Source organism: Condylura cristata, unplaced genomic scaffold (assembly GCF_000260355.1).
Source record: "Condylura cristata isolate star-nosed mole 26May11 unplaced genomic scaffold, ConCri1.0 scaffold00008, whole genome shotgun sequence".
Lineage (NCBI taxonomy): Eukaryota > Metazoa > Chordata > Mammalia > Eulipotyphla > Talpidae > Condylura > Condylura cristata.
This window is the reverse complement of record NW_004567109.1, coordinates 24,412,760-24,436,434: the sequence shown is the minus strand read 5'-3', so window position 1 is coordinate 24,436,434 and position 23,675 is coordinate 24,412,760. Positions and strand designations below refer to the sequence as shown.

The following is a 23,675-nucleotide window of genomic DNA, read 5'->3' as shown; positions in this document are numbered from 1 at the left end:
GTCAACTTCTTGAATTTAATTGTCTTTCATAAATACGTACCAGACGCATGAAGGGAAGAGGGAGAGGAAGGGAGAAGCGAGATTTTGACGTTTAAATCTGTGTTAATTTCCTGAAACTTTGACCCCAAAAATAGATGATACTAAGTAATGATTACATAGAACTTGCAAGTGTTACAAAAATGATAGTTTAACCGGACAGGTAAGATTTCCTTGGGTAGAAATCCTCTGATCTTATGCAAAAGGAATAAATTTTTGGATGCTTTCATCTTTTTACATTTCACCTGAGGTAGCATTTGAATTTATTCACCACTGACATCCACTTATGCCTTTCATGTACCAGGTCCTAGAGATACTTAGGGCAATAGAATAGTCTCTTCTCTGTTAGGTGCTCACATTCTAGTGAAAGAGACAAACATAAAAACATAGATAAGTATGATATTGCATAATGTGCTAGCAGATTAGTATAAAATTTTATACTTCCCCCTGCTGACGTAATCATTTCATGTATTAGAAAAGAGCTAGGAATCTTTGAGTCTCTGTGTAACCTATTTTCAATATATTTTCTTTACTGCTCTGGGGCTTTGACTCTGTTTCCCTCTCATATCTATTGCCAACCTATATCCCAAAGTGGGAGGGAAGGAGGAGCAGAAGAATCCACAGGGCCCCACCTAAGGGGCCTTTGCCAAGTATTTGTTCTCATGCCCTGTTGCTCTCAGATATGAATGAAAGCAGACCTCCTGTGTATCAGCATGTACCTGTGGCTTCAGACTGCCCAAACAGCAATGAGTCCTACCTGTCATTGGCCCTGGAAGTTGCTCTGATGGGGATGGGTCAACAAAGGGTGATGCCTGAAGGCCTTTATGCACAGGACAAGGTGTGTCGTAATGAGGAGCAACTACTGAGTCGACTCCAAGAACTTCAGCTGGATAATGAGCTAGTCCAGATACTGCAGAAACAGTGTATCTTACTCCTTGAAGGTAAGTAAATAAGGGGCTATTTTTTGACATTTAATCGTTGTGAAGGTTCCCCGTAGCTAGAAAATACACTTGGAATTCTAGACATCAAGACTAGGCTGGTAAATAGAAGTATAAAGATAAATAACTAGCTGACTTATCTTCTTCCTATAGGAGGCCCCTTCAGTGGTCTAGGAGAAGTCATCCACCGAGAAAGTGTTCCCATGCATACCTTTGCCAAGTATTTGTTCTCAGCACTGCTGCCTCATGATGCAGACCTGTCCTATAAATTAGCCTTACGTGCCATGAGGTGGGTAACCCTTTCCCAGTCCAGTTGCCTCCACCAAATCAGAAGTCTCCAAGACTCCTTTTTGTTTATCTCACTTTCTCTCTTTCCCTTTTGTCTATTCTGTTGAACTTGCCACCCAACCTAAAATGCCTCAGTTATTTTTCTTAGGACCTAGGCTTCTTATCTGGGATTCCTTCATGTTAACCTACTACTTGGCTCCCTGGACATATAGTCTTGGTGGGTTTTCTGAGAATCTCCTGAGTTTTTAATAGGAATGGAGCATCCATGACCTAGATCTTCCTGTTCTGGGGCATTAGGCAGCCTTCGGAGGTGTACACACCTTTCTATAAGTCAAAACCTTAAGTTGTGGTTCTCAGGCACATGTCACCAAATGCATCTGGAAGAAGTAGAAATAAGACTGTCTATACCAGGCTTAGGAACAATTAAACTTTGGATTTCTTGTTTCCAGATTAGAATGGGCTCCTTAAATCTGGCAGGTTGACCTCTAGAAAGTAGCAGACCATGAAGAAGAATTTTAGTTATATCACAAGGCTGAGAGAACTCCTCAGCTCAGCCAGAAGAGGACTGCTGAGGATTTCTTGGCATGTATTTCTTATACTTGAAAAAATAATCTTATGGCTCTTGAACTGCCTTTTATATGACTTTTAAATTCGTTTTCAGTAAAAACTGTTCATTTTGAGTTCTCTAGGTGCCCACTGACCTCACATAGAGTTATTTCACTCTAGGTTTTAAACCCTTCAAAGCTTAGTTAATCCTTTCCCACCCAGTTCCTCCCCAGCAAAGAACAAGCTTCTCTAAAGAACAAATTCTAAGGAACAAGTGGCTCAGAATGGCAAGTGTCTGGATGGTGGCTGATGACTCTTCCTGGATCTTCTAGGTTACCTGTTCTAGAAAACTCCACCACTACAGGCGATACATCACACCCTCACCATATGGTGTCTGTGGTGCCCAGCCGTTATCCTCGCTGGTTCACGCTTGGACACTTGGAATCACAGCAGTGTGAACTGGCCTCCACCATGCTGACTGCAGCCAAAGGTGAGCATAGACAGACCTCAGGCTCTAGCTTGCCCACTATGCCTGGCCAGTCCCAGCCTGTCAAAAGCTTGGCCTACAGTCTCCTGAAGGGCAGAAACTACTCATCCTCCCTTTACTACTTGAGTGATAATGGTCTTCACTTTAATTTTTCCAGTAGGATGAGCACCTCCTCATAGCCAGAGTTTTGTTAGAATCCTGAGTACATGAACTAAAATCATCTTTTAGCTCTAAATTGCCTTCTGTTTATACATGATACTTCACTTGTTCAAAGCCCCAGGATCAAAATCTGTAAAATGGGGGTCACTATCAATAACCTATCATCTTCCCAAAGCCATTAGCAGATCCAATTAAATGATAACTAAGATAGAGCCACAAATCTCTTTATAGATAGGAGTTTGTGGTTTTCTTCCATACCTGCTAGTCAGAAGACAGGCAGCCCAAAGTACTTTTAGGCTTTTAAGCTCACACTCTCCCTGTTAGTTATACAAGTTTCACCATAAGCTGGTTTAAAATTTATTTATGACTAGATTGGTCAAGAAAAAAGAGCACAAAAAATATCAATGTCAAGAATAAGAAAGGTTACATAGCAACAAATTCTGAAGACATTAAAATGATAATAAATGAACATTGTGAACAACTTTATGACAGTAAATTCAGCAGCGTGAATTAAATGAAACAAGTACTTGAAAGACACAACCTGTCAAAGCTCACTCAAGAATAAATAAAATAGAGCCATTAAAAAGTAAAAAAAAAAATTAAAACATGGACTCAAACAGTGGAATCAGTATGAATAGGAATGAATTATCGATACAGACTGTAAGGGTGAGTTTCAAAAGTTATACTGAGTGAAAGAAAAACAGGCCAAAGGAAGACTCCATATTGTATTATTCCACTTATATAAAATTATAGAAAATGCATATTGAAGTCACCAAGGAAGATCAGCAGTTTCCTAGGAATGGGACGCAGGGCCAGCTAAACAGGTCACAAGGAAACTTTCAGTGTGAGGGATATGTTCATTATCTAGATTGTGGTGAAGGTTTCTTAAGTTTTACCAATTGTACATTTAAAATTTGTGCTGATTATTGTATACCAGTCATATGTCAGTAAAGCTCTAAATAAATATATAGATAAGTAAGAATATCAGTAATAAATAATTAGATTGCCAACTGATGATTATGGAAGGAAAGATTATGGAAGGAAATATATACTTGGCAATCATAATGCTTAATTTAGTCTAGAATGTCAGTAGATACTAAAATTAATGTGTGAACATTGATGAGTGATATTTATATGGTCTTAGACTATTACCTCCACAAAATACTTGTTTGTTAGCTATAAAGGGAAAATATGTAACTTTACAGTAGAGAAAACTTGCACCACAGTTAATACCATCAATAATAGATCAAGTCAAAATCATATACCACCAGACAGAAAGCATTGAGAACTCTGCACCACTTCTGTGATGTTATAGCACAAATGCAAACCTACATCTAATCACAAGGAAAGAGTAGTCAATCTACACTGAAGGACATATAACAAAGTAGTTAATCTTCACAAGTGACAAGGTCATGATGTGAAGGGAAGACTGAAAAAATCTTCAAAACTGACAAAGACTAAAGATAATTGACAGAATAAATAAAACATTTGCTATAAAATCCCTTTTTTAAAAAAGTACATTATTGGGACAGTTGGTGAAATTTGAATGGGGCCTGTAGTAGATGATAGTAATAAATCAATATTAATGTCCTGATTTTGATGGTTGTGTTGTAGTAATAGAAGTGTGTCCTTGTTTGCTGAAAATATAAACAGTATTCAGGAGTGATGGGTATCAAATCAGTTATTTACTTTTGAATGGTTCAGGGGGAAAAAGAACTCTCTGTAACTCTCGAAACTTCTGTAAGTTTGAAATTATCTCAAAATAAAACAAAAAAAACATTTTGGTAGAACATTGTGTTTTCAAAGGTGTATAGTGGGAGTATGAATTAGTAACCCTTGTGGTGGGCAATTTGGCATATCAAAATTACAATGCATATTTCCTTTAACCAAATAGAAGTAATTTTATCCCTAGGGTTTTATCTTACAAATGCGAAGTGATGATTGTACAGGATTATTCATGCTATTGTAAAATATTTGAAACATTCTAAATACCCATCAATAGGAAGCTAGTTAAAAATAATTCTTTAGGTCCAAGCTTTCTTACACACAATTCAAAATCCAGACTTTTTTAAGTTTGATGGCAAAACCTGACTTTAACAGACACAAGACATTAGTTGTTTCTCAACATCCTTGCCAACTATAGACATCTCTGTTGTTCATTAATACTATGATGTGATTTTTTGTTTCTGTTGGTATTTTGTTAGTTTGACTTTTATTGCCCTGTAAAAAAAAATGTGCAGAAAATTGAAGATGCTTCTGTCAATAAAAATAAGAAAGTATGTATCATTATCAGTAGCACAGAAAATAGAATTAATACAAAAGCTTAATCAGATATCTCAGAAGCACCTCACTAAAGAATAAGGGGAGGGGAAGAACAGAAGGACAGAGTGTTGAGGTTTTACAGGGACAGCAATGACAAGAACTAACAAAGAATAGAAAAAATTTCAGAGGGCAAAAAATGAAGATGTTGACATGACCAGAATTGAATGGATTCAATGATTAAGCAGTGTGACTAGTTTGTTGGTCATGAAACAATTTAGAGTATGCCATGAAAGACTGAACATTTAAGGTAAGTACAGAATATCAGAAGATCGGCTGCAGAAATTCAAGAAACATTGTGGTATAAAATATGTAGATATTTATGATGAAAAATTCTCCGCTTATCATGAAGTAGGTGAAATTTTTATTGACAAATTTAATATTGTTTTTAATGAAAACCTTTGTCCCAAACTTGTATACAATGCTAAGGAGAGTTCTGTTCTGGCCAATATTCTTTTTTTTTTTTTAATTAACAATGATTGATGAGCAAACAACAGGTATTAAGGACTAAACATGGTAGAAAGTTCTGGAATGTGTCAATGTAGCATACAGGTAAAGCTAGAAAAGGCTAACATCCAATGTGTTTCAAGATTGCTCATAATTTTTTTGTTAATAAATAAACAAAAAAGTATCAGTAACCAAAATATGTTCTAGCCGTCTCTGTTATCTATGTTGATGACATTAGCTCATTACATTTAAGCTGGAATAGATGAAATTGTTAAATTATTTTACTCTTGGACCACTATTCTACATATAACCTCTCCTGAATCTCTCGTGACCAAGAAATTTTACTCCCAATGAAGAGAAGATACAAACATTTGTTGTTATTTTATTTTCAGCTGTTAGCTTCTATATGTTTCTGGAAGAGCTATTGCAGAAGCTTGGTCAGGTACACCACAGTGATTGCATTTACATAGTTGCTGCTACTTGGAATGAGTGATAAATATTTGGCAGACTGTGGCTTTTGGTAATGTTTGAAAGTGAACCTGTAGCTAAAGACTGAAATATTTGTGTCACTACTGAAAAGATATATAGCCTCATTAATTACACCAAAATTTGTTAATTTAAAACCTAAGTAAGTCACAGGCCTGCTAATCTAGTGTAGCCAGCAAACAAACAGCAGCAACATCTGGAAGCTTAAAAGAAATATAAGTCCCTACACCTACCAGATCAGACTGTGGGGGTGTTGCCCAAGAATCTATGTTTTAACAAATTCTTCAGATGACTTTTATATTAGTAAGGTAGAAGCACTAACTTAGAGAAAGCTAATATGGAAAAAAATACTAAATATTATATATCTGTTATACATTCCTTGTGAGACTTGCAAATTACTAACATGGTGTTAACTCAAATAAGCATGAGGCTAGTAGTGATGACAAGATGTAAAAAGATTTGGGGGGAGGGCCAATGCTATAAACAACAAAGAGGAAATGTCTGAGCAGAACTGCATTCAGCAGTGAAAAAATGAGACTGTGGTGACTTACTTAAATGAAGAAATGCATGTAATGTAGAAATCCATGTTAATGAGATTGCCCTAGAACTATACCTTTTTATGTTGTAAGATTTGTTTACGCATACAAGAACTGGGGTGCAGGCCAGAGGTTCAGGAGGTGAAAGGATTCATCATAGACAGAATGGGGAGCAGAATGGTCAGAGCCACTGAAATACATTGCTCAGGGGAGCAGCAGGCAACACGGGAGGTCTGAGCTGGGGTCAGACTTGGGCTATAGTGACTGCCAGTAACTATAGTGCTGTGTCTTTAACCCCTGTGTCACCAGGGAGGCCCCAGCTATACCTTTTTAAAGGTCATTTGCTGTAGTGTTACAGCATCATTAAATATCCAATTATAGTCTTTAGTGCCAATAACAGCAATACTGATGAAGTCTTTTGTCCATGACCCTTAATAGACCAGAGCTAACAGTTTTTACATGCATATATATAGCTATTTGCTTGATGTTTCATAGAACGTTTTCCTTAGAAATAAAAAGGGTACCAACTATTTATGGACTATATCACATTAGTTCTTTTATCAGTTTACTGATAAAATACTACAATATAGTCAGTAAGCTACAGTACTAATTTTGTTCCTTACTCCACCTAGTATGAGTATTCATATATTCATTGTACAAATAGTAATGTGTATAACTACAGGATACTGCCCAAGCCCACTGTTTGCATATTACATAAAATACATGTACAGTTTATCTCTCACAACTCTAAATTCTAAATAGACTTAGTGCAAAAGCTTGGTCAGATATATCTCAGAGACATCTTACTAAACTCTTGTGTTTTTAATAAGGAGTTGTGGATCTCTACATCCATAAATTAAATACTATGCAGTCATTTAAAAGTACAAGGAACTGTTTATATGCTGAAAAGATTAATCTCTAAGATATATTAATATGGAAGGAAAATAATATATAAACTTGTGTATACTATGCTATCATTTGTGGTTGTATCCCCCACACACACACACAAAAAAAAGAGGAAATAGGTCATGTATCTCCTTTTAATGCATCAAGACTACTTTGGATGATCATATGCAAAAACTGATAATATTGATTGCACATAGGGTTAGAAGTGGATGAATGAGGATCAGGAATGAAGGAGAGAAAAACACCACTATTTAACTTTGTGTCTGTTCAGTATTGGACCATATAATTATTTCCAAAATGTTATGTTATAAATACCAACTGAATCTTCTCAAATTGAAATGCAAAGCTAGTAAAAAGTAGTAGTAGAGGGAGGGGGCACAGAAATCCCAGAACAAAATATCTGAGGACTCTGGGAAAATTGCAAAAGATATATAACATGTACATAATGGAAATGCCAGAAAGAGAAGAAAGGAACAGAAGAAATATTTGAATGAATAGTGGCTGATAATTTTCCAAAATCAGTGACACCAAGACACAAATCCAGGAAGTTTAGAGAACACCAAATATGAATAACAAAAACTTTTCTTCCAAGCATATCATATTCAAACAGCAGAAAACCAAAAACAGAAAATCTTGAAGACAAAGAACAAAATCATCTTACATATGGCAAAATAGTGATAGGAATTACACTTTGACTACACAAAGCATGTAAGCAAGAAAGAGCTAGAATGAAATAAAGTGTGAAATAACTACTAACCTAGACTTTGGTATTCAAATGAACTACTCTTCAAAAGTAAAGGAGAAATAAAGACTTCCTCAGACAAAAACTGAAGGAATTTATTCCTAGTAGACCTGCTTTGTACAAAGTTCTTCAGAGAGAAAAGAAAGAAAAAGTTATGTAAATCTGAAATTCAAATCTGTATAACAAAAGGAACAGTGTTAGAAAAGGAATAAATGAAGGTAAAACAAACACTTTTACTAATTGAACTAATAGGTTCAAAATAATAATAGTAATATACAGTAGTGGTTTATTAGGTGATTATAGCTTAAAGATAAGTGATGTGAGTGACAGCATTGATGCTAAAGTCAGAAGGTAAGCATTGAAGATGCTGTCATACATTATCATGTGAAGTGATATAATTATTTCAAAAGGGACTTAGAATAGTTGTAAATATATATTGCAGCTCTAGAACAAATAAATAATTTTTAAAGTAAAGTACACTAAAAGAAAAAATTAAATCATAGAATGCTGGTTTTAAATGTGAAAAGGCAGAAGTGAGATAAGGATTTTTAAAAAGGATATAAACAGCAAGTGCAATGATTAGAAAACAGTTGCATATATATTAGGTATTAATCCATCCATATCAATAATCATTTTAAATGTGAATGTAATGTGTACCAGTTAAAAGAGACTGTGAGTAGATTTAAAAAAGGAAAACATCCCACGGGTGACTTGGTGATGGGAAACCCACGGGGATTACAATTGAGATGGGAAAAAAAAATGTACAAAATGATGTAAAAATAACAAAATTAAAAAAAAAAAGGAAACGATCCCACTATATGTTGTCTATAGCAAACCTACTTTAATATAAAGGTTAAAACCTACTTTAAGTATAGAGATTGATTAAAGTAAAGAGAGGGGACTAATGATCTAAAATAAGAGCTAAAGTCATAAGTTTATAGAAGAAATGTAAGGATAGCTCTGACCTTAGACTTGCCAGTGGATTCTTAGATATGACACCAAAAGCATGTATAACAACAAAAAAGTTAATTTGGACCCCATCAAAATTTAAAATATTTGCTCCTCAGAGAACATTATCAAGAAGGTGAAAAGACAGCCTACAGGATAAGAGAAAATATTTTTAGGTCATATTTGATAATGGCTTAATATAAAGAACTACAACTCAACAACAAAAAGACAACCAATTTAAAATGAAAAAAAAAAAAAAAACTGGAAACATTTCTCCAAAGAAAATATACAGACTACTAGAAGCACATGAAAAGATGGTCAACACCATCAGTCATTAGGGAAATGCAAATCAAAGCCACAATGAGATACCACTCATATCCATTAGGATGGTGTTATTAAAAATAATAGTAATAACAAGTATTGGTGAAGATGTTGAGAATTTGGAGCCCTTATACATTGGTAGTAGGAATATAAAGTGTGCTATAGAAAATAGTTTTATTATTCCTGAAAACTTTAAATAGAATTACCTTGTGATCCAGCAATGCCACTCCTAGGTAATACCCAGAAGTATTGAAAATAAGGACTCAGATACTTGTACCCATGTTAATTGCAGTATTACTCACAATAGGCAAAAGTTAGAAGCAACCCAAGTGACTTTCTATGTATGACCATTCATATGTAAACAGTGTATAAATACAATGGAATGTTATATCATAGAAATAAATGCTATAATACGGGGAAATCTTGAAGACAAGCTAAGTGAAATAATACACAAAATATTGTATGTTTCCATTTATATCTAGATAAGCAAATTAATAAAACACTAAAGATTATGAGAAGCTAAGAAGAGAGGCATAGAATCACTCAATGGGTACAGAGCTCTGTTTGGAATGATGAAAAAGCTTTGGAAATAAATAATGGTGATATTTATGCAACATTATGACTATGATTAGCACCACTCAGTTTTACACATAAATTGGTTAAAATAGCAGTTTTATTTTATATGAATTTTACCACAACTAACTAGATAGGTCTATAAAGAGACAATGTTATAACAAACAGATAGTCCCAAGATACAGTACTGAATAGCACTGGGTTCATTTTTAGCCCAGTGGCTTTCAGCAAATATTTGACTTCTCTATGACTGAATTTATAGGCCTTACATTACCAAATATTTTCTTCCAAAAACAGGCTACGACTTTAAATACAATTAACACATAGGAGGTAATGTCTCACTTTGGCCTTCACTTCCCATACCCTAGAAATTCACTACCATGCTAGCCTCACTGAAAGCAGGAAGAGTCTTGAAAACAAACTCTCCAAGAAAGCAAGCATGCATACTACTACAGCTGTTTGTTATTTTCATCTTTAAAATCACATCTTAACCACTTCAGATTTCTTCAACAACAGAGTAATGGGAAAGCTATACTATGCTAACACAAATCAAGACAAAGCTGGAGTACTTAGAGTAACTTCAGACAAAGCAGATTTCAAAACATGGAAAATTATCAGGAACACAAAGAGGCACTGCATAGTAATAAAGTGGTCAATTCTCTAATAAGATATAATCTGAATATGTATGCATCTAACAACAGAACACCAAAATATATGAAACTAAAACTGATAGAATTGCAAAAAGAAATGGACAGATCCACTAATACAGTTGAGAAGATCAACTTATCTCTATCAGTAATTGACAGAGCCAGGAGGCAGGAAATCAGTAAAAATATACTTGCATTGAATAGTACCATCAATTAGGTGAACCTAGTTAACTTTTATAGCATTCTTCATCAAACAACAAAATAGACATTTTTCTCACGTTCACATGGGTCATCCACCATGACAGACCACATTCTGGTCCATAAAACACATCTCAGTAAATTTAAAAAATAAAAATACAAGGTAGACTCTAAGACCACATTAAACTAGAAATCAATAAGCAGAAAGATAGCTGGAAAACCCTAAAATTTGTGGAGACTAAACAGAACACTTCTAACACATGGGTCAAAGAAGAAATCTCAAGGAAAAAAATTAAATATTTTAAACTAAATGAAAATTATAATCCAACTAACAAAAATGTAAGATGCAATAAAAGCAGTTGGAATTAACTGCATGATAGAAAAGAAGGAAGATTTAAAATCAATCTGTCACCTCATACTTGTTAGAAAGGGTAGTATCCCCAAAAAAAAAAGATAAGTGCTGGTGACAATGTAAATAAAAAGGAATCTTGTGCATTATTGGTGGGGATATAAATTGGTACAGCCACAATGAATAGCAGTAAAACTACCACATATGTGCAGTAATACCACTTCTGGCTATATATCCAAAATAAATGAAATCACTGTCTTAAAGAGGTAAATGCACTCCCATGTTAATTGCTTTGAAGCATTATGCACAATCAGCAAACTTTAGGAGGAAAACCTAAATTTTCATTGAGCAATGAATGGGTAAAGAAGGTATAGTACACAAACACATTCACTGGTACTGGAATATTATTCAGTCATTAAAAAGAAACTCAGAACTCAGTCATTTTCAACAACATAAAGGGCATTCAGCTAAATGAAATAAACCATAGAAAGCACTTATAAAAAAAAGAAGAAGAAGAAAGACACTTCTGTGTGGAATCTACAAAAGCTGAACTCATGGAAATAATAGATTGTGGTTACCAGGGATTTATAAGTGGTAGAAATGGGGAGATACTGGCCAAAGGGTACAAATTTTCAGTTGTAAGATGAATAACTTCTGGAGGTCTTAATGTTCAGTATGGTGGTGACTGTATTTAATATAATACTGTATGCTTGCTATTTGCTAAGAAAATTCTTAAATATCCTCACCACACACATGGGAGGTGGGGAGGGAGGGTAACTGTGAGGTGATGGTTTTGTTGGCTTTATTGTGGTAATACATATTACATCACATTTTGCATCTAAATTTACACAATGTTATATATGTTAATTATATCTCCATAACTGGGAGATAAATAAGCTTTTATCACAAAACCTGAGAAAGAAGAACAATATATACTTATAACTAGCTGAAGAAAATAGCTAGTTGGAACAAATAAGTGAAATTGGAAATGAGAAAACATAAAATCAGTGAAAACAAAAGTGGATATTTTGAAAAGAAGTAAAATTAGTAACCTTGTAGCCACGTTAACCATGGAGGAAAAAAAAGACATAAGTTACTGTAAGTGAAAGGAGACCATCATTACTGATCCCATATATATTAAAATAACAGTAAAGGAATATGAAAAACTACCTGACCACAAATAGATGAGGAATGGACCAAATTCCTTGGAAAACACTGTCTACCAAAATTCACACATGGAGAAATAAAGAAATTGAATCAATGACCTTTCAAACAGAAAGCATTTGACCCAGATGATTTCACTGGTAAGTCCTATCAAATATTTAAGGGAAAAATGATACCATTTCTCTACAATCTCTTGCAGGAAATAGAAGCAGAGAGAACACTCCCTAATTCATCTTATGAGGCCAACATTACTCTAATACCAAAATCAGATAAAAACAGTACAAGAAAAGAAAACTACAGACCAGTTTCATCCATGAACATAAATGTAAAAATCCTCAGCAAAATATTAGCATATTGAATACAACAAAGTCTAATATATAATTATACACCACAGTCAAGTGGGATTCCAGGTATGCAAAACTGATTCACCATTTGAAAATCAGTTAATGTAATCCATCATATCCATAAGCTAAAGAAAGAGCATTTGATTTTATCAGTAAATGCTATAAAAAATTAATGAAATGTAACACCTATTCATTAAAAAAAAAATTCTTAGCAAGCTAAGAATGGAATAACACTAACTGAGCTTTATAAAACAATCTAAAAACTCTATAGCTACCAGCATGCTTAGTGCAGAGAAACTGGAAGATCAGAAATAAGACGAGTGTCATGCAACATCATGCTGGAAGTTTTAACAATACAATAAGATAAAGGAAACAAAAGGTACACAGATTGGGAAGGAAGAATAAAACTCTTTGTTTGCAAATGACATGATTGTCTATGTAGAAAATCCCAGTTAATCAGCAAGAGAAAACTAATATGTGATTATAGCAATTTTGCAGCATGCAATATGCAAAAATCAGTTGTTTGCCTATATATGAGCAATGAACAATTGACATTTTGCAGATACACCAGCAAAAAAAAATTTCAGAATAAATCTGCCAAATACCTACAAGATCTATGTAGGGAAGTAATAAAACTTTAATAAAAGAAGTCAAATATGATCTAAATAAATAGATATTCCATGTCCATAGGGAGAAAGACTCATTATTATATCAGTTCTTCCCAACTTGATTATAGATTTAATACAACTTCATCCAGAAATTCCAGGAGTTATTTTGTGGTTATTGACACACACACTTTGTAAAGTTCATATGGAAAAGCAAAAGAACTAGAAGAGCCAACACAATATGAAAGAACAACAAAAGTTGGAGAACACTACCTGATTTCAAAACTTACTGTAAAGCTACAGTGTGGTTAGTATTGGCAAAAGAGTAGAAAAATCCATCAGTGAAAACAGAACTCAGAAATAAACCCCTACAAACATAGTCAAGTGATTTTGACAAGAGAGCAAAGAATAGTTTTCAACAAATGGTACTGAGAAAAGCTGAAACTCACAGAGCAAGCTAAAATTCACATATTGCTTGTGGAGATGCAAAAAAAAAAAAAAATCCAACCATTTTGGAAAATTGTTTGGAAAAACCATTTTGGTTTTATACAAAGTTAAATATGGTTACACATGATCCAGCAATTTTGCTCCAAGGTAGTTACCCAAGTGAGTTAGTAACTATATCCATATAAAACCTTGCACATAAATGTGTATAGCAGCTTTATTTGTGATTTCCAAAAGACTAAGAACAGAATGTTGTTGAAAAGGTAAGTGGATAAACAAACTGGTATATCCATATGGTGGAATATTATCTTATGATGAAAAGAAATGAGCTATCAAACTACAAAATGCTATGGAGGAAACTTAAGTGTATATTATTTAGTGAACGAAGCCAGTCTGAAAAGGTTGTATATGGTGATTCCAAGTATACAACATCGTGGAAAAGGCAAAACTATAGAGAAAGAACAGTAGCCTCCTCGGGGAATTCCTCAGCAAGAATAGATGGAGCACAGGAGATGCAGCTGTTACAGCAATGATATGGTAATAGTGGATGTTTGATTATGTGTATTTGCCAAAACTCATGGGGCTACATAACTCAGTGGACCCTCATGTAAACTGTGGGCTTTAGTTAAGGATTATATCAGTGTTGTTTCATCAAACTAATAGATGCTAATAGGGGAACCTGCAAGGGGGAGAGGGAATGGAGGGAAATTTTCTACACTCTGCTTAGTTTTCTGTAAAGCTAAAATTGCTCAAATGACATAAAATATTAATTTAAAATGTTTTTTAAAGATTATTTATGCATACAAGAACTGGGGTACAAGCCAGAGGTGTGGAGGGTATGAGGATTCACCAGAGAGCGCAGGGAGCAGAACAGCAGATCTACTGAAATACACTGCTGAAGGGAGTAGTGGGTGGGTTACATTTTACTCCATGAGGTAGACCAGTATTTTATGTACTATATTACCTTCATATAGTGACCTTCATTTCATATGGTATATATGTTCTTCCTGTGGTATGTTCCTTAACTCTGCACTAGTACTTTGTATAAAATCCTTGCTTAATGAATAAGATGTATCCTCCTCCTTTTTGCCCCAGGGAGCTGTAGTGAGGCAAAGAATGGGATTGGTCTGCTTTTTGGGCTATCATCCTGTCAGCTGTGTGAGTACTCTCAAATTTTAAGTGTTAGAGAAAATTATTTGGGGCATGTAAGAAGTCTGAGGGAAAAGAGGACGAGGGCTAGAAGCAGATTATAAAGTGGCAAGAAGTCAACTCCTATTGGTAACTAGGGAAAAAAAGAAGATCCATGGGATTCAGTGGAGATAGTTGACACCCAGAAAGGATGGTAATGTCCAGAAGCATTCATTGGATTGATGGTGGTCAGTTTAACCAGTACCTGTTGTGATCAGCAGGTATGATTTGGGGATGCTTTGGGGGTGATTGTACAAAGACACTATGCCTACCCTCCCTGTCTCTTTGTAATTTATAGGGGATACTCTGAGGCTCCGAACAATCCTGGAAGTGATACAGAAGCACATTCATTCTTCTTCCCTCATCTTTAAATTGGCTCAAGATGCATTCAAGATAGCTACTCCCGCAGACAGTAGTACTGACAGCACCCTGCTCAATGTGGCACTGGAGCTGGGGTTACAGGTATGGAGGAAGAGATGGGGCTACAAGAGATGGAGCCACTTTTGGCTTATGGCCTAGTGACAGTTGATATAAGCTACCAAGGGGAGTGGGCATGGGCAAAGTCTGGTTCTTTCTGTTTCCAGAATACAAATTCTTGACTAAGCACAATGTGAGAAGACTATAATTTGCCAGAAGCAATATACAGCCTTAGGTTTCATGGTGTCCCCTATTTCTCCTTACCCCACTCTCCTTCCTTCAGGTAAGTAAGATGTGGTAATAAGGGCTTCATTTATTACAGGTCATCAAATAAACCTCACTGATTGGTGAGAGGGGTGGAGAAGAAGTTAAACTGTACTTAACAGAGGAGAAATGGCTGTTCAAACACACAATAACTACTTGGTGCATAAATGAATGGCAAAGGGAATGGGAAGAGGAAGGAATAAACAATTACACTTAACCCACTTGGATGCCTCTTTTTTTGCCCAGGTGATGAGGATGACCTTATCGACGCTTAACTGGAGACGCCGGGAGATGGTGCGGTGGTTGGTGACTTGTGCTACAGAAGTGGGTGAGTCTTCCACTTCCCTCTATCCCAAGGGGAAAAGCGTTTGCAGTCTGACTCTTAAGACAAGACAGTGAATCTTTAGAGCACTCATTTTCCTATTGCTGATAGCCTAGGGAAAAAATAGGGCTTCTGGTAAGAAAAGAGAGCCTCTGCTCAGCCATCCCAAGTTCCACACTCACTGCTTCGACTATCACCTGATTACAGGAGTACTTTGACTCTCATCAGAGACAATGAAAGAACATTTCAACCACCAAATCCTCAAATGTACCCCTTGCAAAGTAGTTGGCCCAGTGGTTTGGTCCCAATCCCTGTTCATGCTTCTGGGAAACCCCAAACAAACTTGGAAGTCCAGAAGCCCACCTAGAGCCCAGACTGTAGCCTGAGTCTAGACCCCCAGGCAGATCTGCTGCTTTGGGGCAGGCAAACGAGAGGCTCTGCTGGGTACCCATCAAATCCTTCAACCCTCTGACCTGGGGAAAGGGGATGGGGAGACCCTACAGTGGGTCTGGCCTTCTGGGATGCTCCCCTTGCCCGGGTTTGCCTCTGATTAACTCAGGGCTGCTGAGGAGAAAGAATTCACCTCAGTAGACCACGCTCGTTCTCCAAATGGTAATCTGGGCAGACCAGGATTGGGACCTGGATGATCACGACTGAGTTCAAGCTTCCCCTGACAGGTGTGCGTGCCCTGGTGAGCATCTTGCAGAGCTGGTACACCCTCTTCACCCCTACCGAGGCCACTAGCATTGTGGCTGCCACCGCCGTGTCCCACACCACTATCCTGCGCCTCAGTCTTGACTATCCACAGAGAGAGGAGCTGGCTAGCTGTGCTCGCACCCTGGCTCTGCAGTGTGCTATGAAGGATCCACAGAGCTGTGCCCTGTCAGCCCTGACACTTTGTGAAAAAGACCACATTGCCTTTGAGGCAGCCTACCAGATTGCCATTGATGCTGCCGCCGGAGGCATGACCCATTCACAGCTGTTCACCATCGCCCGCTACATGGAGCTCCGTGGCTACCCGCTACGTGCCTTCAAGCTGGCCTCACTGGCCATGAGCCATCTCAACCTGGCCTACAATCAGGACACCCACCCAGCCATCAATGATGTGCTCTGGGCCTGTGCCCTCAGCCATTCTCTGGGCAAGAATGAGCTGGCAGCCCTCATCCCCTTGGTGGTGAAGAGTGTGCACTGTGCCACAGTGCTTTCAGACATCCTTCGGCGCTGCACTGTGACTGCACCTGGCCTGGCTGGCATCCCAGGCCGTCGTAGCTCTGGAAAGCTCATGTCCACTGACAAAGCTCCACTGCGCCAGCTGTTGGATGCCACCATCAATGCCTACATCAATACTACACACTCCCGCCTGACACACATCAGCCCTCGCCACTATGGAGAGTTCATTGAGTTTCTGAGCAAGGCTCGGGAGACCTTCCTGCTGCCTCAGGATGGCCACCTGCAGTTTGCTCAATTCATTGACAACCTCAAACAAATCTACAAAGGCAAGAAAAAGCTGATGTTGCTGGTGCGAGAGCGCTTTGGCTGAGAAAGCAGACAGCTCACTGCTGGGGCAGCCAGGGCTCCCCGATACCATCAGGTCAGGCCGAGGACATTGAAATATGTGTCCACCCTGAGAGTACTCTGAGCACCTGTGGCCAAAGCCGAAGGACACAGGGCTAAACAAGGGGAGAGTCCACTTCTAGCCAGTATGCCTGCCTTGGCCAGGTTCTTATCACAGCCTACTGTTCCTGGAGCTGGGCCCTGCAGATTGATCAGAAACCCACAACATGCCACCTCACGCCCCTATATCCTGCGTGTCCTGGGCATTGGCCCTCTCGCCCTTGGCAAACACAGAACACTGTTCTTTCTCAGGGATTGCTTAACCAGAGAAACAAACATTTATAATGCTGTAAATAGTATAGTAGATGTGTTGCCAATAACATTGTAAAGTTGTAACTATTTATAATTCTGGTTCTAATTTGATGGGTACTTGAAGTAGCTGTGGGTGGGAAGATAAGCTTGTTTTCTGAGGGGACTCACAACCATTTCTCAGGTTTCCCTTGCAGAGTATATGCTGTTGGCAGTGGAGGAATGGGGATAACAGGGAGAAAAATGGCCAGTTAGCATAAATCACAAGTGTGGTCTATGCAGAAAGCCCAGCCTACAAATGGGCATCTGTAGCCCCATGGTGGGTGAGGTGGCACTGGACTTAGACTTTTGCTTCATGAAGCTATGAGGACACAAGTTCTTGCTTCTGCCTCATAGCCTCTCTAGGAGGCTGCTGAGTTCCTAAGAAACAAGTGTAAGGAGAAAGTGAAAGTCTGGGAGGTTACAGAGTTCATATTCATATACACTGGCCACTTTTGGGTTAACTTTTGGGTTAGAGTGTCTGGTTTTGTTTCATTGTATTTGTGTGTGTGTACATGAACCTGTATGGCTTAGTATGTGTCTGTGTACACAGATTTATCTGTACATGCCTGTCTGTGCACAAATGCATGTGTCTGCCAGGTATGTCTATGTGAATATGTCGCTGTTTCCATGTGAGGGAATACATATCTGGGAACACAAGAACATGTGTGTGTGTCCATGCTCATCACAGCTCATCAAAGACTGCTTAGAGTGTATCTGGGCACACACAGGTGCACGTATATAAACATGCATTTTGTGTTTATGCCTGCTCTCCACTGATAGGTTTTTTGAACTGTGTGCATTTCAACATGTAGGCATGTCTGTGGATTCATACGAGGATCTGCATGAATGTGTACCTTCTCACTTACACTAGATCTCCTTTCCCCATTCCCTAGTCGCTCGCCAGCTAAGTATGTTTCTGGTATGTTTCGTATATCTGTGCCTCCTTTAATCACCATCCTCACCAAAAAGACTTCTCCACACTGGTCTCCTCTACCCTAAGAGTGACTACTCCAGCTCCATGGTTCTCTTCCTGTACTTGCTTTCTTCCCCTGCCTTTCTACCTCAAGCTTCCTCTGCCTGCTTTTGTTACAGCCCCCTTGGTCACTGGTTTGGAGGCTGGGGCTGGAATGCATTTGGCCTTCCCCTTTCTACTAGTTTCTAGCCCTGGTAGCAACCAATCTTAGTCCTGGCTGACCTTCAGTATATCATGTTCCTGCTACCTTCCTGACCCATCATGCTCTACCTGGAATTGTTATAGAAGGTAGCAAGTGCATTCAGAAGAGTCATTTGGATGCCAGTGTCTTGGTGTTTTACTGTTCCATGTTTTAGTTCCCAAGTAGGGGGTGAAGTGTGATAGGGCAGGGGTGGTATAGCTAGAGTATGAACTAAGGACTTCTCTGTATGCTTTATTTTTCTTTCTTTGACAAACGGTCACTTTGTTTTCCTCTACACTAACCACAAAGTTGTATTTGCTGTTTGTGGCTACTGAAATCTTACTGTCCAGCCCCTACAACATCTGGGCCCCTACAATATCTCAGCCCAATAGTTTGGTTTAAAAAAAGAAGAAGCCACTCCCATTTCTTTATCACAATTGCCACTTTTTAGCAGGTATGTGAACTCACAGTGCTTTTCTATGAATAAATCATGGATCACAGAAAAGATCATTTTTCTAAAAGCAGAAATTGTGTCCTCTCAATAAATGGGCCCCTGCTCTCCTGCATTGCCCTAGCTGGGATGGATATTGGTTCAGCCTATAACATAGTGGTTCCTAGTGGTCTAAGTAAATGCTAAATGAGAAATTTTCTGCCTCACCATGCCCCTCTGTAGAGCTCACAGCAACTCAGAACCTTTTCCTAGGAAATAGATAACATCATGATAGCAACATACCAAGATTCTAAGATTCTGGGAAAACTAGGTATCTACTCAGAAAAGAATGCAAAGCAACTCTGAGTGTCACAGAGCATTTTGACTTCAGAGGCCTTCTCATCTTGGTGATAAAATAAGATTTGAATCCCAAGCAACTTAGCTGAGTCTTTATATCCTCTCTACCTTTTGGAGTGCAAGCGGAAGGCCTCAGCTTCTCCCTGCTCATCTAGACTCCATCCTTCTCAACAGGCTCTTTGAAGACATTGCTAAACTTCTCTCACCATCCCCTGACACAAAGCCCTGTCAATTCAGCTTTGTATACTATGGGAACATCATTTCTCTGCAGATGCCATAGCTCCAACTGCTAGAAGGCTCTATCCATTCCCATATAGCTCTGGAGGTTGAAGATCTGACACAAAATTGCCCTACAGTACCTATTCACCAACATCTGTGCTCCCATGACTTGTAGGGTAAGATGCAAAAAGGAGCAGAGGCTAAAAAAGGACTTACAGTAAGGACACAGATCTTTCACAAACAAAACCACAAGCTCTAGATGCCAGCGCTAGAATTTTTATTCTCCTAGAAACAATCAGTTGTCTGTGTTGTGGAATTTGAGGGGAAAGGCGCTCAGTTCTGTCGAAGCAGACGTGAGTGTTTGTGCACTGCATCCACAAAGGCCCCCACGTGTTCTGGGTCCATGTCAGGATAAAGGCCATGGCCCAGGTTGGCAATGTAGCGCTGTGGCCCAAAGTCATCCAGCATCTGCTGCACCAGCCGCCCAATCTCCTCCTGGGGGACCAAAGGGCACTGGCTACAGGAAAGCCAACAAGCCTCTGTCCTCCCTATACACAGTAGTGACACACAAGCATGGAGGCATGCGTCAACTCAGCATCACTCATTCAGTCGTTGAACAAAATTTATTGAATAACTAGTATGAGCCAGGCACTGAGAAAACACAATGTTAAATAATAAAAAGAAGACCCTGCCTTTATAGAACTCATATAGGGTGTATAAAGTAGAGGGGAGGGAGAGACAATAAAAACACACACATAGTAATACACAACCACTTCCACAGCCTTCATAGTACACAGGGACAAACTCACAAACATACACAGGGACTGTGGTGGTTACCTCTGAAGCATACAGGGCACAGGGGTCCAGGTTGCCTTGCAAGGTCACCGTCTTCCCTACACGCTCCCTGGAAGGAGTTATTGCCGTGTTCTGATGACTGCATGTATGGCCCTTCCACCTCAACTTCCAGTGCCCACCCCTCCATGACTCACCGCACTTTCCCTGGGGCCACTGTCCAGTCGAGCCCAACCACCTCATAGCCAGCTTGAGCCAGCTCTTCCAGGGCAAAATGTCCATCCTTAGCAAAGATGATCTGGGAGAAAGGGCAGGTTTCTGAGGCTCCAGGAGGGCCCTGCGATACCTATAACCTTTATTGTACCACTGCTGCCCTCCAGTGGTTACTTCAGTCCATGCAGGTTTACTCTTGAAAGCTCCAGAGGCCCACCTTCACTCACCGATCCTCAGCCTTACCATGGGCACTGGTGCCAGGCCTGCCTTCTGCAGATTGGCCTTCACTCGTTTGGCCACATCACGGATGTAGGGAAGTGCAAACTTGTTAAAGAGCTGCGGGCCAAGATGCCCTGCATGGGATTCAAAGAGCTGCAATGCCTGTAGTCAAGAGGTAGTGAAGAAAAAAATATATATAACACATGAAAAGGAAGGCTCTCAGGCTCTAGACATAGAATGTGCCTCCGTTTTCCCTCAAGTGACTTCAAAACTACTGATACTGCCAATGCCTATAAACCCAGTTCTAGTTTAAAAAAAAAAAAGTTTCCAGATCCCAGTGCTAGCTTTCGTCTTTAAATACATGGAGCAGTCAGCACCTCCTGCCAATACTAGGGTGGGCTCCTGTCAAATCACTGAAGGTCACCCTTCTGCAGGTGGATTCACAGTTAGTTCATAGCAGAATATTTCACAGAAGGGACCTGAACTACCCTCACAAATGTATGGAAGTATGGAACTCTGTTACTTCCGGTCTCCTTAGACTAAACCCCAGCCACTTGTCTCTCCCTCAGAACTGACCTGGGCACCAGCAGCCACTTGTCCTACTAGATATGGTACAAGAGCATCAGTGAGGATACGAAGCAGCTGGTGACTGGCCTGGGGTCTCTGGTAAAGCCAGCGCTTGGCCTGAGCCATGGTGCTTGAGCTGCCACCCTCAATCATGTATGTCATCAGAGTCCACTGTTGAAGGGATACAAAGATGTCACAGGTATAGAAGCCAGACTGCTACATGTCCACACCAGACCTGTCAGAGTGATTACCCATGCCCAAACCCCTGTCTTAGCCCTTATTACTGGGGCACCAGCAAAGCCAATCAGTGGCACACGTCCAGCCAGCCGTTCTCGAGTGAGGGTGATGGCCTGGAACACATAGTCCAGCTCTGAAACCACTGTTGCCGGATCCCGAAGGCGCTCTAAGTCCCGCTCTTCTCTTAAGGGCTCTGGAAAGCTGGGACCTTTGCCAGGCACCATGGTCACCTCCATGCCCAGTGCCTAGAATGGGGGGGGGTAGAAATACCAGGGTTCACAACTCCAATAATAAAGGTTCTATTTATCCCATGGTAGGATGGAAAGGGGAATAAAACTACATTTCTTCCAGCCCAAGTTTCCCTCTGTCTAGTGAGTACTTATCTTTTCCCCTTTTTACCCATTCTAGAATTAGGTCTGAGCAGGTACCTGGGGTACAACAAGGATGTCAGAGAAGATTATGGCAGCATCTAAAGGGAAACGTCGCAGTGGCTGTTGGGGAGAGAGGACAAATTGTTAGGTGGCAAGCTGAGAACATAAATCCCTACCTCTTTTGTGGACCCCTCACCTGCAGAGTCAGTTCACAGCAGGCCTCTGGGGAGCGACAGGTACTGAAAAAGTCCTGAGCAGCCCGAGTTTCCCTAAACTCTGTAGACAGAAGAAAGAAGGCAGGGCTCAGCCTTAAGGAATGCTGGAGACCTCCCATCTGAAAACTTCACCCTCCAGAATTTTACCTACAATCCTAGGCCCAAACCCTGACCTGGTAAGTAGCGACCTGCCTGCCGCATACACCAAACAGGAGTGTAGTCTGTGTCCTCTCCCCAGGCTGCACGAAGGAATGTGTCATTCTTCAGCTCTGGAAAACTCCGAGGTCTGGAGAGAGGTGGGAGTTAGGGAGTAGGTATCAGTAAGCTAGGCAGGAGGCTGGGGAAGGCACGAGTTAAGGAAGACTCAGACCTGCACCGCTATCTGCCTTCCCCAGGCCAGTTCCCAAGCTGTGGCTCCCCACCCATTTCGGCACCTCTTTGCCTATCAGGCAGACCAGATGGGCCGCTCTGGGGCCTCTAACCTACACACAGCCCTAGAGACCCCCAAGTCAAAGGTGGGGGAGGCGGGTCATGAAAGCCAGCAAGATTACTTTGAGGATCCTAGGACCTTTCTCGGGAACCAGTAGGCAGTATCCGTTGCTCCAGAGCTTGGAAATAACCCAGACAGGGAGAGTGGAAGAGAAAGGGAGTAGACAAGGAGGAATCAGAGTTGACAGCCCAGAAATAAGGATCCTAGCTGAGGATTATAAAGTCCCGGCGGCGTCTCCTAAATGAACGTGGGGGGAGTGGGGTGCAATCTAGCCAGGCGGTCCTTGGGATGAAGGTCTCAGGAACCCAAGGTTGGAGGAGTGCCGCTTCCAGGGACTGGGATTCGGGTTGGGAACGCTACAGAGTGGGGGAAAGGAGATGTGGGAGCAGCTTTCGGAGTTGAAAGCCTCGAGTCATAAGCCGCGCTGGCTACACCGGAGAGAACTCACCCCGACCCGTTCGCCTCCATGGTAAGCTGTTTTGTAACTACGAATACAGCCACTACTTAACCGGAATCTGAGCCTGCCGCAGCCCAGGCTCCGCCCCTTCCTGTAGTGAGCCAAAGCGGTCGTCACGTTGAAAGTCACATGATCAGACTCACTGACAGCTCCGGGGCTGCCCAGGGTGCTGCCGGTAGGACCCTCCTACCCCTCTTCACCGTAAAGTCAGCTGTAGCTACGCAGCAACAAAGGCTGCCAGAATGATTTACTCTGTAACTACACCTTACCTTAGCTTCAGGAATTTGCTTTGCTCTTAATAATGCCTGGGTATCCCGAAGGTTTGACCCAAGTCTTGCTTTTACTGCTAACAATGTTATGCCTGGGTCAGCCAGG

The 23,675-nt window shown here is 40.0% G+C and overlaps 2 protein-coding genes across 2 annotated transcripts in view; one reads left to right on the top strand and one right to left on the bottom strand.

Annotated features, from left to right (window-relative positions):
* The window catches only part of ZSWIM5 (zinc finger, SWIM-type containing 5), a 105,588-nt gene extending 87,352 nt beyond the window's left edge, over positions 1 to 18,236 (top strand). Inside the window, 6 exon segments of the mRNA XM_012722471.1 lie at positions 717 to 977; positions 1,128 to 1,263; positions 2,141 to 2,298; positions 14,970 to 15,133; positions 15,599 to 15,680; positions 16,352 to 18,236. Coding sequence (XP_012577925.1) covers positions 717 to 977; positions 1,128 to 1,263; positions 2,141 to 2,298; positions 14,970 to 15,133; positions 15,599 to 15,680; positions 16,352 to 17,214 — 1,664 coding nt within the window. The 3' untranslated portion in view covers positions 17,215 to 18,236.
* A 1,759-nt stretch (positions 18,237 to 19,995) lies between these two features.
* Positions 19,996 to 23,436, bottom strand: UROD (uroporphyrinogen decarboxylase). Its single transcript, XM_004678937.2, has 10 exons — positions 23,292 to 23,436; positions 22,527 to 22,639; positions 22,335 to 22,414; positions 22,196 to 22,258; positions 21,815 to 22,012; positions 21,540 to 21,701; positions 20,988 to 21,125; positions 20,729 to 20,829; positions 20,577 to 20,643; positions 19,996 to 20,234 (listed from the first exon to the last, which is right to left on the bottom strand). The coding sequence occupies exons 1-10, from the start codon at positions 23,309 to 23,311 to the stop codon at positions 20,073 to 20,075; spliced, it is 1,104 nt and encodes a 367-aa protein (XP_004678994.1). The 5' UTR covers positions 23,312 to 23,436; the 3' UTR covers positions 19,996 to 20,072.
* Positions 23,437 to 23,675: the final 239 nt, after the last annotated feature.